Source organism: Lachnellula hyalina, assembly GCF_007821495.1.
Source record: "Lachnellula hyalina strain CBS 185.66 chromosome Unknown contig00043, whole genome shotgun sequence".
NCBI classification, from domain to species: domain Eukaryota; kingdom Fungi; phylum Ascomycota; class Leotiomycetes; order Helotiales; family Lachnaceae; genus Lachnellula; species Lachnellula hyalina.
In genome coordinates, this window is record NW_022157157.1 from 3,475 (window position 1) to 18,254 (window position 14,780).

The 14,780-nt window shown below is 46.4% G+C and overlaps 2 protein-coding genes across 2 annotated transcripts; one reads left to right on the forward strand and one right to left on the reverse strand.

The window, feature by feature from the left end:
• Positions 1-6,891: 6,891 nt before the first annotated feature.
• On the forward strand, positions 6,892-7,938 carry HAP2 (Transcriptional activator; the record flags this gene model as incomplete). The annotated part of the gene is made up of 1 exon (XM_031149275.1): positions 6,892-7,938. One exon carries the CDS (start codon positions 6,892-6,894, stop codon positions 7,936-7,938), a length of 1,047 nt encoding a protein of 348 aa, XP_031006526.1.
• Positions 7,939-12,881: 4,943 nt separating this feature from the next.
• YJL213W_2 (Uncharacterized protein) lies at positions 12,882-14,275 on the reverse strand (the record flags this gene model as incomplete). The annotated part of the gene is made up of 2 exons (XM_031149276.1): positions 12,882-13,792; positions 13,867-14,275. Coding segments are annotated over 2 exons (1,320 nt in total), but the record flags the coding sequence as incomplete, so codon positions are not given.
• Positions 14,276-14,780: the final 505 nt, after the last annotated feature.

Below are 14,780 nucleotides of genomic sequence, written 5' to 3' on the forward strand. Positions count from 1 at the left end.
GTTTCCATGTTATTCATATGTGGTGTGACTTCTGTGACTGGTAGGTAGTATCCGCGTTGCTTGGTCTATGACTTCGTAATTCCCGTAGCAAGATGATATGTACTTACAACGTCTCCATAAGCTTGCACAAGCATAAGAATCACGAACCATTTAACCCCATCATTCCCCAATATCAGAGCCCTTCCATTCCATCAGATCATAATAAAGCTCCTTCCTCCACGCCTTCTCAACCGGATCATTGAAAAGCCCACCCTCTCTCCTACCAAACTTATTATCCTTCGCCCAATGCCCAGGTACGAATTCCAAGTTCTCCGGCAACCATTCCTCGAGCAATTGGTACAACTCCTCGCGTTCCTTACATCGAGCTGCACACTCGATACAGGGCCTGAAAAGAAAGAAACGGGTACTGCGCGTGTTGCTGTGGGCGTATGTAAACGGGTCCCGCCAGTAACTACACCCGCTTCCACAGACACGCCGGAGTGGGACTTTTGCGTGGCGCGCGAAGAAGAGGGGGTAGAAGGTCTTGCATGTTAAGCCGAGACAGGCTGACATCTCTGCACCCCTTTTGTGCTGCTCGAGGGTGTCGAAGATTTTGAGGTGGAGTTCTGGGGGTAGGGTGGAGAGGGTAGGGGCTTGGTCTGGTGATAGTTTAAAGGTTGTTTCTTGGCTGGTAGGTATTGGGATTGTTATACTTCTATTCTTCTCATCTGGAACATCTGCGGGTGCTGCCACGAAGATGGTTTTTGTGTTTGAGGAGACATTTAGTGTTGGCTTCTTGAAGTGGTTCAGGTGTTTTATGGATGGCGGTCTAAGATATTTTGTGCAACGATTGTAATTTGTCTCCGTCTCTGCGATAAATTATTGCTGGTTGTTTCAAAGGTCTCAATTCAAGGAAAGTAGTCCTTTTAAAGTCGAGTTGATACTACTATTGACACTATTACTAGGTGAATGACTTCTATCTTTAGGATAGATCAGTCAAGCATCCTCCACTTATTCACAATTCCACTCACTAGAGCAACGTCTCTACGGCTGCACTATAAATAGTAGTCCTGTCAACTCCACAACTTACAACTTGTCAACTCCACAAACTTGTCAACTTACAACTTGTCAACTTACAACTTACAACTTGTCAGCTCCACAAACCAAGCCTAGATGTTTACTATGTAAGTTGGACGAAGAGATTTATCATCATTAGTTATAATGAATTCCATCTGCTAGAAGTTCGCTAAGAAATGAACGAACGAATGAACGAACGATGGGATTGATAGCAAAGAGTATATTTACAGCATTTAGTCAACCCATCCACGGGCTTTCAGTTAGATAGGAAGCTATCTTGTATTGCGGTGCATATATGATAGATAGACAGTGACTAGATCTAGTTGAGCAAGAAAGCCAAGCGACTTCTTCAAACTCAGCTTCAGCTTGTGGAGATGGGATTCTTTTCTGACTTGGAATGAAAGTAAGAGAAGTAGAGGTATGTGAAGGTTTTATAGTTCTAATTTGAATGTGGCAAAAGAACCGGCAAGAGCAGTCAATTTGACAAAAGCGCAATTGAACCTTCGCCTAGTACTATTGGTGAAAGCAAAGTTTACACAATATATATTCCCCTACATGGGTTAGTGGATGAGACTGTGCTGGACATTGTGAGATATGGAGAATGATGGAGTGACCAGAAGGACTCCTTTCGCGTTCACATTGCCTTGTGCACTTGCACTTCTCTGCTATGGTTGTAGCGGCATCCCAACATTCACGACTTGAACGTTGAACTGACGACTAAACTAATAATTCATTGCGAGTTTTATTTCACTGCCGTTCAGAAAAGTATTGCTGTCGATGAAACCGATCATTCATATTAAGATAGCACACAAGCCGCGCATTGCATGGAGCTTCACCAGTGGTTTTAGGAGGGAATATGTAGACTTTAGAAACCGAAAGACCTATCCTTTCTTCGACTCTTCATTTCAAAAGGAATCTTCAGATCCGGGTGGTCGTTGATCTTGGATTGTTTGGTTCTGCAAATGCATTTACCGCACCTTTACAGTCTTTTACACAAAAGCGAGGAACGAGGTCTGTCAAAAATTGAGTGGCGTACCTAGTGAGGGGTGCTTGATTGAATGTAGAATGCAAGCTAAGAGCTATTGCTAATACTATTATGCTTACTTCTAAGAGACTTGAACATGACATGAGATGCGTTTTCTATTCTTAGCTAGCATACTCTATTAGAATTTCAACGCAAACTATTTTTCAAAAGCCTCGAAGATGGAATAGTAACTAGAATCACCCACTACTTAGAACATGATCTTTAAGATCAAGTAAGATGAGAAGAGAAATGGAAAAAGCTCATGAGAAAGCAGTGACTCAAGTGAGAAGAATGCACCGACTATCTTTAGATACTCAGTGCTCTGCTTAGAGGTCTTATCCCAGGTACCACAAGGCGGGGCTAAGACCAGCCAGCCCGAACAAAGTAAATTGACATACTGTAAAGAAGAACTTCGCTTGCAGTGCATAATCCAACTTCGGAAATCAATAGATTAATAGATTGATTAACCACTCTCGCTCTCCGCGGATCTGATCTGCAAGAAACGAGAATGACTGCCAGCTATCAATCACGCCGTTGATTGATTGATGCCCAAGTGTAACCAGAAGAGAGTGTAACGTCACAATAGCAGACGTAATTGCTCTTACATACTGTATGTACCGTACTCCCACTCCGCAGATTAGATTACAGTAGCTTTCTCGAACGGCCGCGGGACTACCCGCTTTAGTGTCACAAGGAAAACGGCCGGTTCTACTTTCTTTATTGACTCTCTTGATTGAGAGTAGCGTCTGTCAAGATGAGATATCAGATGAAATGATATGCCTGCTACAGTACAGTATTCGGCCCCGAAGAGACGAACGATACTCTGCTCGAGTAAATATTTCCCCACATTGCTTGCTGCTTCGGTACGGTGATCGTCAGGAAGGGAGCTACTGTACGGAGTACATACATATGCTTCAGTGGTGACCTGCAGCAGACAAGGCAGGGCAGCCGTTTTCGTGAAGCCGGCTAGGATGGGATGGGATGGGATGGGGCCCTATCAAGAATAATAATGGAGATAGATAGATGCACATCAGCCTCGTTTTTGGGCTCGGAGATTAATTGGAAACGCTTGATTAATTAATTCAAGCTCTTATGATGCAGTGCAGTGCGTGCTTGTAATGACATCGTTTCTAAGCGCCAGGAACAAGAAGCCTACAGTAGGTATCTAACTGTTAGGCGCCGAATGGGAAGTGATATGTGGTGTTCTGGTTGCTGATTGGGTAGGTGGGGGGAGATGAGATAGATGAGCAGGAACAGGAACAGGAATTGCCTTTTCTAGGGAACGGAGGGGATACTTGGGAGTAGGAGATTCGTTTCATGTTTTTTGCCTTTTGCGTGGCATGTGAAATGTATAGGTAGGGTACGGTTATAGTTTTCCCGCTGGCGGCGGCGTTAGGTGAAGTGAGGCAAGGCGAGTAATGAATGGAAAAAGCAAATACTGTACGGCATAATAACGTGATGGGAAAAGATAAGATGTGATGATGACGACGACCGTCGACATACTGTAGGGTTGCGGCGGCTATATGAGACTGCTCGATTGAGGGATATAGATGTTGGATTAACATTAAGATGCACTGAAAGAGGAGATCACGAGGGAGGGTTTTCGAGACCTGGGGTTAGATGAGGGGGTTTGATATTAAATGTAACGTCAATTGGTATAATGGTCAATTAAGGTTATGGGGAGTACAGAACTTGCATCGATCTTCAGTCAGCGAGTGAGTGAGGAATTGATAATAGGCTTAATAGAGAGAATTCATGCGGCGGCGGACACTCTCACCGCGGCCGTCGGGTCCCCAGACACAACACCCTCTGCTCCTCTAGGGACATGACAGGGGTTTTAAAATCATAATAGTCTGAGGTGGCTGACGGACAGGGCGGGAGGAGAGCAAGGATTGCGCATCAAGAGAGAGAGACCAGGTCGCATGGATGGGCCGCATATCCATATCCCCAAACATATTCATGTTGGAATGAAGAGGCTGGTAGCTGGGAAACACGTGCAAGCGCGCACACCTGAGCCGCTGGGTTGTGGTTCGTGGTCGTGGTCGTGATCGTGATCGTGGTCCCAGAGTGAAGCTTTGCTTTCATTGGAAGTATTCTTTTATCTTTGACTGTCGAATCACAAAATTCAAAACGGCGCGATTTGGGATCGTCGGGAAAAGATCAACCAACCAGCCGACCGGATGAGAGGAATTAATCATGGCCTACGGAGTACTTCCTTTCCTGGCGATAAACGGTATCCTTGCAACGTCCACCGCACCCATCATGTATGAGTGTTCCATTCCATGCCAGCCAGCCCTAACCGGCCCCTCTCCACCTCCGTGCTTGCATGCGATGCGGTGTATCACTGTATCAGACTATCAGTAGGTACTGTAGGTATCTTCTGGACGTGACGTGGAGTTCTTTTGCAGTAGAACAGCGCAGTGCAGACAGGCAGACACTGCAGAGAGTGCAACAGCATCTGATCTGGTGCTACTGCTACTTCCACATGTACAGGACCCGTTGTCGCCGAATCAGGACTCTTACACCGACATTTCCAGGTTGTCGACGGAGATATTGGGGAATTCATGCCGCGCATCCATAACTTACACTTACCTATCTATGTAAGCAAAACTTAAGCAAGAGTGAGGCCCAGCCCAGTAGCAAATGCAATCGCCTACAGTACCCTAGCACAACGGACAATTCTTCCTTTCTTCCACTCAGCTCAGTCCCAGCAGAGCAGAGCACACAGTATTATATGGTACGGTACTGGACGGGGTAGGGTAGGTGCTATTTCCAGCTCAAGCCTCCAAGCCTGCCATCAGCCGCATCACGAGCCAAGTGGGTGGGTGATCCTTTGTGCGCTGTCCTCTCATACGCCCCGTTGATCGACAGATCAATTGCGCCTACCAATCGTACTCGGTAGCTTTCCTTTCCCCCCCTCTCGCTGAGCCCGGTTGGTCCTCACACACTCACTTCCGCCGACCGGCCTTTCTGCTGGTTTTCTCCCCTACCATTCCTCTTCTGCCCGCCCGCCTTCTGCTTAATCAGCTCTCTGCTCTATTTCTCCGTAAGCGATCGAGTCAGCGCTCACCCTTAAGAAACCGGAACTTCCTCAACCAGTCACGTCTCTTTCCTCCCTTTCACCCATCAACACCAACACACCCACGACCAATCACCACCCCCATCAAACCACAACAAATCAATTTTCAGGAACCCAAGAGAAAGGCCCGTTCCATCGATAGATCCCCATATCTACGCAGTGCCATACGATCCGATACTGAAAATCATTATTCTTTCTCACGATACTACTCGCTGCTGTTGTCCCTCGCCAAAATCCCGACTACTCTATTTGCGCGACCGTCCTTGTTCTGTGCCAGCCCACACAGCTCAAGCTCAGACTTCTCTTGCCCCCCATTTGACGCTCGCGGATCCTGTCCTGCACCCAAACGGTGCCCCTTCCTTGTATCGCATCGCATCTGGACGCTGTACGGAACACAACCAATCGCCCTCTCCCCCAAACACCGACCTCATCATCGCCGGAGCCCTATCACGCTCGCGAAAGCCCTCATCGACGCATCAATTGGCCCTCACCTGTATCCCGTGATTAAATCGCTCTGCGGGAGGGATTCGTGTGCTGCTCCATCCACTGCCTGCTGGATACGTTCAACATCTCGTATTGGAGGTGAGTTTTCCCGGAGATTTATTAAACGTTGAAGCTTGAGTTTCTTCCCACAGCTCCATCGCCGCGGCTGCGCGCCCTATCCCGCTGCACCGGCGCGCAGCAGCATCTACATAACAAATAGTGCAGGTCAACTAACTATGCATTCATTACATAGGCACATAATCATCAGCTTTATCTTTTAAGTCTACTGTTCCAGCGACCCGGTTGTTTGTCCCGCGCGCGCATCGTGTTCGCGACTCGAACCTACGCTTACAGCCGCACAACTGCGCGTCGGAAACACCATTTCGAAGACTCATCGTCTGCACGCGCAAGTCAAATTTGGCATCCAAGCTTCATTCGGTTTACCGTTGGATTCTCTGCCGCTACACTCGACAGGAATAGGAATTGGCGTGGGAAGCTGATTGACAAGGTACGCCTAGTTTTTGCATGACCCTCTATGCATGGCCAACGCATCACACTGGTCCAAGGCAAAAAACAACATCGGGCCCAAACCTCCCCCTCCCCCAATCGCTCTCCAAGATTGTCTGTGCCTTGACCAAACATCATAGCTAACTGCTGCGGTTGGTTTACAGTCGCGAAGCCGTCTTAATTACTGGGGAAAGCTTCGTTTCTTCTGTGGCTCAAGTACCTTAGGTCCCGCGAAGTTATACCTGCCACTCCATATACCGAATAGCTTCAAGCGCAAGCGCAACACCGCCTCATCTCTCACGTGGGTTTAAAGAACGCGACACTGTTCCGACCGCCTCACCTTCCAGTAAAACGCCTCCCGTCAACTTCAGCTTGCATATGTTGTGCTGCGGTCTATTGCGGTGTACACCTACCAGATTGCCTGCCAGCACATCCACGCATACCGGTATCGAATTGACGAGAAGGCTACTTTCACTAGTTGAAGTACGAAATTCTGGAGAACTGCGTCAGAGAAGTCGTAACGCGTTATTACAACATCGCACTGGAAGACTCTTCCAATCCTCGAAAAGATCGAATTCTTTACCAACATATTGATTTACATCCTTGAGATATACCCACTTTCAGCTCCAAAGAAACTCCAAACCTCAAGCATACATCCACACGCGTCGTACATTGTGCGCCGCTCCAATTTTCGCGCAACAGACTCTTTCACCACTCGAATCCAAAGAAGGCCATACAAATGATGGAGTACGCGCAATACCAGCAACCGGCGCAAGCCCAGCACGGACATAATGGTGGACACATTCAAGCCGGGTACCCAAATTCTGGGCAACACCCAGCAGGAACTACCATCACATCTCCTTCTCAACAACCATTACACCCACAACATGCTGTACATAATCAAACGTCACCAATACTCTCCTCCCAACCCCAGCAGCCGGGGCAGAACCAAGGGCATGGTATTCACCCGCAAATGAACTATCAACCCGCCTACGCGCAACCTGGTATGCACTATGGCATGCCTGGAATCACCCCACAAGCGGCCGCAATGGCAGCGACTGCTGCTGCTTCCGGTCAAGGCTACTCATACTCGATGCCGGATGGCAGCATACCCCAAGGGTCCCCCAAGATGGGATCCGGGATCAAGCGCGAACGAGGACCGCGATCGCCACAACAAATCAACAATCAAATGAACCATGCGCAAGTCAACCAAGGCCGGAGAATGAGCAACCAGGTGGGCAGTCCGGCGGTTCCAAATTCACAGCCTATCATGAACCACGGCGCGCCTCGACCCTCAGTGCCCCCAATGGTCAATAACCAACAACATCCTCAGTCACCCGAACTTGTCTCTGGCGCAGTTGAAGAATCTCCCTTGTATGTGAATGCCAAGCAATTTCACCGCATCCTAAAGCGCCGCGTTGCGCGACAAAGATTAGAAGAGGCTCTGCGGTTGACTTCCAAAGGGAGGAAACCATATCTTCACGAGAGCAGGCATAATCATGCGATGAGGCGACCGAGAGGACCCGGTGGAAGATTCTTGACTGCGGACGAAGTTGCAGAGATTGAGAGGACCAAGGGCGATGGAGGAGATGAGATGGACAAAGTGTCATTGGATACCCCCGCAAAAGGCATATTGAATAGCGGGAGTGGATCAGGAAATAAGCGAAAAGCCGATTCAGACAACACGACGCCCAGCAAAAAGCTTAAACAAAGCAACGGGCCACCCGTCGGTCGAAGTAGCGCTGAGGATGAAGACGAAGATGATGAGGATGCAGAAGATGATGGTTGACGCTACCGCCCAACACCAAAAATCTCCTTTGTATGTGTTTAGTTACGATGTCACGACAGCGTTTGCTTCTCCAATGCGCAACAAATTGGATTTCCTGCTTTTCTTGCTTCATTTTCACAGCGACCGGGGCAGTGGGTTTTTCGCATACGGCAACATATTTCTTTTCTCATCTGGTCTAGCACGAGGGAAGATACCAATACGGGGGAGCTCGGGCTCGGCTGGAGTTATTTCTGTGGCTTGTTGAGGGGACTTGTGGATATGGGCATATGGATATGGGATCTTTTTGCATATGGATGGGGTTTAGTGGTTACACAGGACGCTCGTTTTACAATCTTCATTGGCTTTTCGCAACTTGTCTGTCGCTCGCTAGACTAGAATATCCCCACTTTTGTCAGCCGTCTTCACTTCGCCTCTATGTATTCTTGGCCTTTCGCGAGAAAGAGCTGGAAGGCGCATCGCTACAATACATTTCATTTTCTTTATTTTTCTGACGGAATGGAATGGGATGGATGGATGGATGGATGGGCAAGGGATTAGAAATTTGGTACAGGTCCCTCACCGGATGGTCAAAAAAAACAGAATCATTGAAGCGAGTTTTGCGTTTAGGTAGTAGGGGTTAGGGAAGGAACTCTTATGATGATGGCCTTTTCTTTGCGTTTTTGTGGGAGATGGAGATGTTGTATCATATGTTGGGATAGGGCTTTGATGTTGTATGGCACCTATTATATTTGAATGAGATTTTGAGACTTGATACCAACTATATTTACAGGGTTGTTCTTGTGTGGGTGTGATTTACGGTCGAATAACCCCCCTCCCCCCCGCCTCGAATATCTATACACAGCAATCTATACACCCCTCTTGCTTTCTCTATATATACCATCATTAAACACTCACTGGATGATTTGCTAGCATACAATACGCCTTCAACTCTCATACTTTCATGTCGTGTCGCGAAGGGAGGTGAGAGGTAAATATAAGCACTGTTAATTACTGATTCTTATCGCATAGTAGGTAGATGCACGTTGGCGTTGGCGTATTGGGGGAAGAGAGTTTCTGAATCCCGATTGGTGGATTAATGGATGGGTGATGGATCGATTGGTCTAATCATATATATATATTGCTGTTAGGAAATGTTTTGCGCGCTGTCATATATTCATTCAACTTTAATATATATGTTCATTCAAGTAATAAATAGATTCTGGATTCTTTCTTTCTTTCTGTTGCATGGAGTGTCACGCTGAGGGGGGTACTGAATTAAAAGGAATGGAAAGGAAGTAAATGCATGGCTAGGTGTGGGTTGGCGTTTGGCTTTACTGCTGCGTTTGGTCTGGTTCATGGAGATGGGGTATTTGAGTCCTTTGGGGGATTGGTTGATGGGGGGTGGGGGTTCGTTTGAGGAGATGGTTGTGAGTTTTATAGGTATGGTTGAGGACTTGACGTGGGTTCTTTTTTACTTTGTGAAAGCATGCATTTCTCCGTTGAAACTTGACGAGACGTGTTTCTTGCTTTTTCATATAAGTACGTTAGTGCTTAATCGTTGTTTGATCTACGCTTGTAAGAGGCATGTGTGGCTCACTTGAAATATGTGATCATGAACGGGGGGAAGGAAGGGGATGGGGGTATATATTTCTCGTTCCAGGTCATCTCCACTATACTGCCTCTCCACCAGACGGATCTGTTGAGACCCTTGAAGTACTCTTACTAAGTGCTCATGCCTGTTTTACTCTAAAGTGAGTTTCGTGGTGGGAGTAAAGTAGAGTTGAGTCAGTTATGCTCTGTAAGGGCCTAAAAACGGGAGGTGCAAGAAGGGAATGGCACGTGGAGGTTGTTGTCAATGATATTCCTGCTGTCATTTAGCGTGTTGCTGTCATGTCACATTCCTTTTATGTTGACTACTTCGCTTCGCTACCACATTCCCTGTGTACATATTTAGGCTATTATGCCGAGGCGAGAGCGGCTATATATGCTGTTTGGCATTTGGAAAGCTGGTAAACGTAAGAGGCTCATCTCTGAAATCTCTTAAAATATCTGGGTTGGTATAAACACTCGTTGCTGGTAACTTGGTGACTTCTTGATGTGTATCAAATACCTCTAATTAGGCTTGCAAATTATGTTCTAGTAGAATTTCCACACCAACTCACTTTTCAGATAGGCTAGAATTTCAGTCAAGTTCTCGAGGAGACGATCATGCCTAATTTCACATACTACTAGGAGACATTGGACCCAGTAATTGGTTGGAGCGCTAAACCATCAATGTTCAAGACTGCTCGAAATTTGCATATCTGACTGTTCACTGGCCTACTGCTTACCTTAGACACTTGCGTTGTGGATTAATATAGTTGTATCGTGCGTGCATGGACTTGACATCGAGTGACAATGTACTACGAGAAGTGGAGTTCTAGCTTAGGATTTCCCTTGAGCTATAAACTTATTATAATTGGTGTATGTCGAACGCGGAGTAGAAAATTATCTTGCTGTCAGGCAGCTATTTGCTGTCAAGTTATGTCATTGTTGCTATGTCATTGTTGCTGATGTTACATTAGGAGGTGGATTGGATTAAAGGCTGGAATCAACTGGAAGTATTGTACATATGAGGCCGTGGTTTGATTCTCAATCGCTTTAACGGCATCTTAACATTTCCCTGGCATCTCCAGTTTGTTGGTCTCAACCTCGCTCTTGTGGTATTTCCATGAGAGACTGTAGCTTCTAACTTGTTGATAAAATAGCCCTGCTTTCATCCCTCGAAGTCTTAAAGCCCTTCCACATACATCTTGCTGAATGCCTGAATCTAAAAAGCCCAAAAGTCATGGCCATTCTATCTTTGCCCTTACTTTTCCTGCTTTAATTAAACTTCCCTTCCAATTTCGTCGTCGCATATTCTTGATGAAGCGGCGAAGGACTCCATACGGAGACCACATTTAGTGCAAAGACTGTTGTCAAAAACAGACTGCTAGCAGAGGATTCTGAACAGGCATCTACATGACCCACGGCATGCAAGACTGCTTCGGAGTGATGAAACGCTTGGTCTTGATTCCCAATATTTCCTGCGTCCAGGAGGGAAAAACAGATCAGGTATGTGGCGTGCCGAATGGCTGCTAGACATCCGGCAAAAGAATTCGAGGGGTCGTAGCGTGGCAACAGTACGTCAGCTTGCAGTGGAAGTCGAGGCTCTGCATAGTTTTGAATCTGTGTATCCAGATCTAAGATCAAAACGGAGAGGCCGTCCCAGAGATTTTGGAGAGATTCTTGTGAGTCGAAAGTGGAAAGCATATACATCATACTCTGTGTACGTGAGATATACTCTGGAATCAAAAGCACAACATCGACTAGATTGTCGAGTTGCATTTTTGGGTTTGGAAAGGGGATCGTTTTCCAATCATCCCGAGCAAAGATGTGTGGTTTTTGGAGCATGACGGACGAGAATCCCTGCGATGAGCTTTTAGTGTCTTGATCTCAAACTTGCCCTTCAAACAAAAACTTACTATTCCAAGCCTCACGGTGCGAAACAGTTGATGCATAAGCCCCTTTTGACATGCTTCAGGACCTATTGCCTCCAACATCGCAGCAGCAGCATCGAGATGCTGCATCCATGCCAACGGCGTCGTCTTCACCACAAGCTCAAAGTAACACATTAACACTGTGGAACACAGAGCTTCCTCCGGCGTTCGACTCGCATCTGTGTTGCGACATATGTCCTTCCGTCGAGTTTCTAATGCCTTGGTGTAGGTTCTCCGCGCTTCGGTTTGAATCGATATTGAGGCATTGAGACGCCCGTAGAATGCCATGCTTGTTGCACGAATAGCGTAGCGCATTGTTGGGCTTGAATGTGAGGTGAGTATTAATGATGGTAGTTTGGCTAGCCATGAACAGGCGCCTATCATTTCGATTCCGTGGCCGTAGGCGGTGAAGAAATGGGAGAAGAACAGCTGCTCGAATGCTTCGGCGCGGGAGGGTTGGTAGTATGATGGGATGGTGGGGATGAAGACATCATTTCGTACTTTAGTCAGAGCTAAGCTATTCAAGTCTGAAGGTACTGGACTATCTGTTGCAGCATGCTGTATTTCTGTCCGCGGTGCTTCATTGGAAATATCAGGATCAGAAGTAGAATAGCTAGACGGATCTATTGTGCTATTCCAGCTTAGTTGCGATGAAGTAGGCGGGCTGCTCGACGGAAACGTGCGTGCATTTGTGGTAATAATATAAAATGTGTCTGTTATTGGACCTGGACATTTCTTTCCATTTTTCATACATTGCGTACATTCCGGAAGAGCTTCATCGCACTATAGTAAGGCAATGTAAGTATTACAATAAGATAGTACAAGTGGAACGTTAGCCGATCCCAGGAACTACCTACTTTAATACGGCGTTTTCGGCAGATGCCACACCCCCTACTTCGGCCAGCAGTTCGAGCCATTAATACTGACTGAGGTTGATGAGTAATATAGTTCAAGTATTTTTAATATATTTCTAGGGTGTCTTGAGCGTAAGAAATCATGATTTTCATGTGGTCATCTTGCTTATAAATAGAGAAAAGCACGTGCCTTATGCTACCAGAATCACAGAGTATGGAAATAGTGATCTGGGAGTGGCTTCAAAAAAACGGAATTATTAGTACTATAATATCTAGAACACTACTTTGAAGTGCTAACGTCATTCTAGTCCATTTTGATGGTTCCATTTGCAAGTCACGTTCTAATTTCAACCTGGATATTGATGGGATTTGGTGACAAACAATTAAGAACAGAAGAATACTTAACTTGGTAGAAATATCCCCCCCCCCCCCCAGGGGACACTAGAAAGTCTATCACGTAGATTTTAAGAGCGAAATTGACAGGGTTTGACTGATGATATCCTATTATCTTATGAAACTACGAGTAGCAACGAGTAATAGGTTCTATTGATAAACTCACATTTGTGGTAGATTAAATGGAATTTGCTAGCACCTAATATTTGAGAGCTAGATGAGAAGGCAAGAAAATATCTCTAGTGGGAGCTTTGAAAAGCTTTCCCCCCTTCCACACGTGAGTAACATTTTTCGCATCTGCCATAATCTGAATGTCCTCCAGTGGATTTTCAGATAGAGCAATAAAATCCGCATCATATCTCTCTTTAAGCTGACCTGACAGAGGCGCTTGAAGGCCTAATGTCTCGGGAGCATTGGCAGTGGCCGCCTCTATTGCCTGAAGAGGTGAAAGTCCAGCCTCGACAGCATACACTAACTCGCTGCCATTACTCCCATGACTGAGCGGCGTACCACTAACACTGAATCCAATATCAGTTCCAAGAGCAATCTTGACACCTGATTTGACAGCCAGCTTATATGCTTCTTTGTGTTCCTTTGCCACAGCTTGAAGCTTCTTGTAACCACTTTCCGTCCATGAATCTTTCATTTTCAGACCACTCTGTTGGATCGTTCTCGTTGGAACCAGAATTGCGTTTTGCTTAATCATTACCTCGATTGCTTCGGCATCTAGATATGTTCCATGTTCGATTGTTGAACACCCCGCGCGTAATGCTGCCATGATGCCGGCTTTACCATGGCAGTGGGCAGCAACGATTCTTTCCGATCGATGAGCTTCTTCGACCATCGCCTTTAGCTCGGCGTCAGTGAATTGCTGGTGTTTTGGATGGTCAATCTCGCTGGACACTCCGCCACTGGCACATATTTTGATCACCTTGGCTCCCTGGCGGAGCTGCATTCGGACAGCCTTAATACATCCGTCCACACCATCACAAAGTTCGAAGAACAGTCCATTTGCACAAGCATCTTGGTACTCTGCGAGTGGGACGGCATGGCCATCTCCGTGGCCACCAGTTTGGCTGAGAACACTTCCTGCTCCATAAATTGTCGGACCTATAAGTTGTTGGAGTCAGTGAAACACTATTATCGAGCATTATGAGCATAAAATACCCCGAAAAGCTGCTTACCAACAAGATAGCCTTCTTCGATTGCCTTAGTGAGATATATCCCGTAGCCTCCAACTTCTCTAACACTTGTGAATCCAGCATTCAGTACTTCTGCAACATCGCGAGCTGCTCGAGCACCTGCTAAAACTTTTGATTCTCGATATAGAACCTCAGTGATGTAAGAACGACTGCCGAGAAAATGGACGTGGCAATCCCACAGACCCGGCATCAGGATCGGAACATGCGTGGCATTGAGGGATTTGTATGCCTCAGGAATGTCTGATTTTGCTCCAACCCATGTTATGCGGCGATTTTCATAAACAATCGCCCCATTATTGAGGGGTTGTCCGCGGCCGGGAATCAGGAGGTCGGCTGTGATAACTGATGCAGTCATTTTATCGTTCAAAGATGAACCTAATTTCTCAGTTACCTATAGTATAGTCAGCATCATGCTTGTCTGTATTGCGAATGACCTCTACCCGTAAAGACGAAACAAATATGCGTTTGTATGAGAATTTATTGGACCTGGCAGATCAGAGGTTGAAGAGTTCCAAAAGAGTATAATACAAGCAACACGCTTGATGTTCCAGAAGAATTCAAGGTGCATTCAAAGCCCATTCTTATACCTCTATAGTATTTTTCGGCCGTAAAACATCATGGAAGATAACTTCCTGTTTCAAATCAACCCGCATAGCCAAGGACTCCTGGCATGCATATAGTCAGTGGTAACGACAGAGGACCCAGAGAACAAAGTCCAGAAGGCTAGCTTCGCGAGGCACCAACAGCCCTTTGCATCCTCCCCTTTGCATCCTTCCAGCCATACATCCCTAGGTAGGTATCAGTCAGTCACTGGCTTTCAGCCCCCCATAAATCTCGCTTGTGTCACACTAACCGCAATTAGCTAGGTTTGCGAGAAACCTGACTACACAACAGTC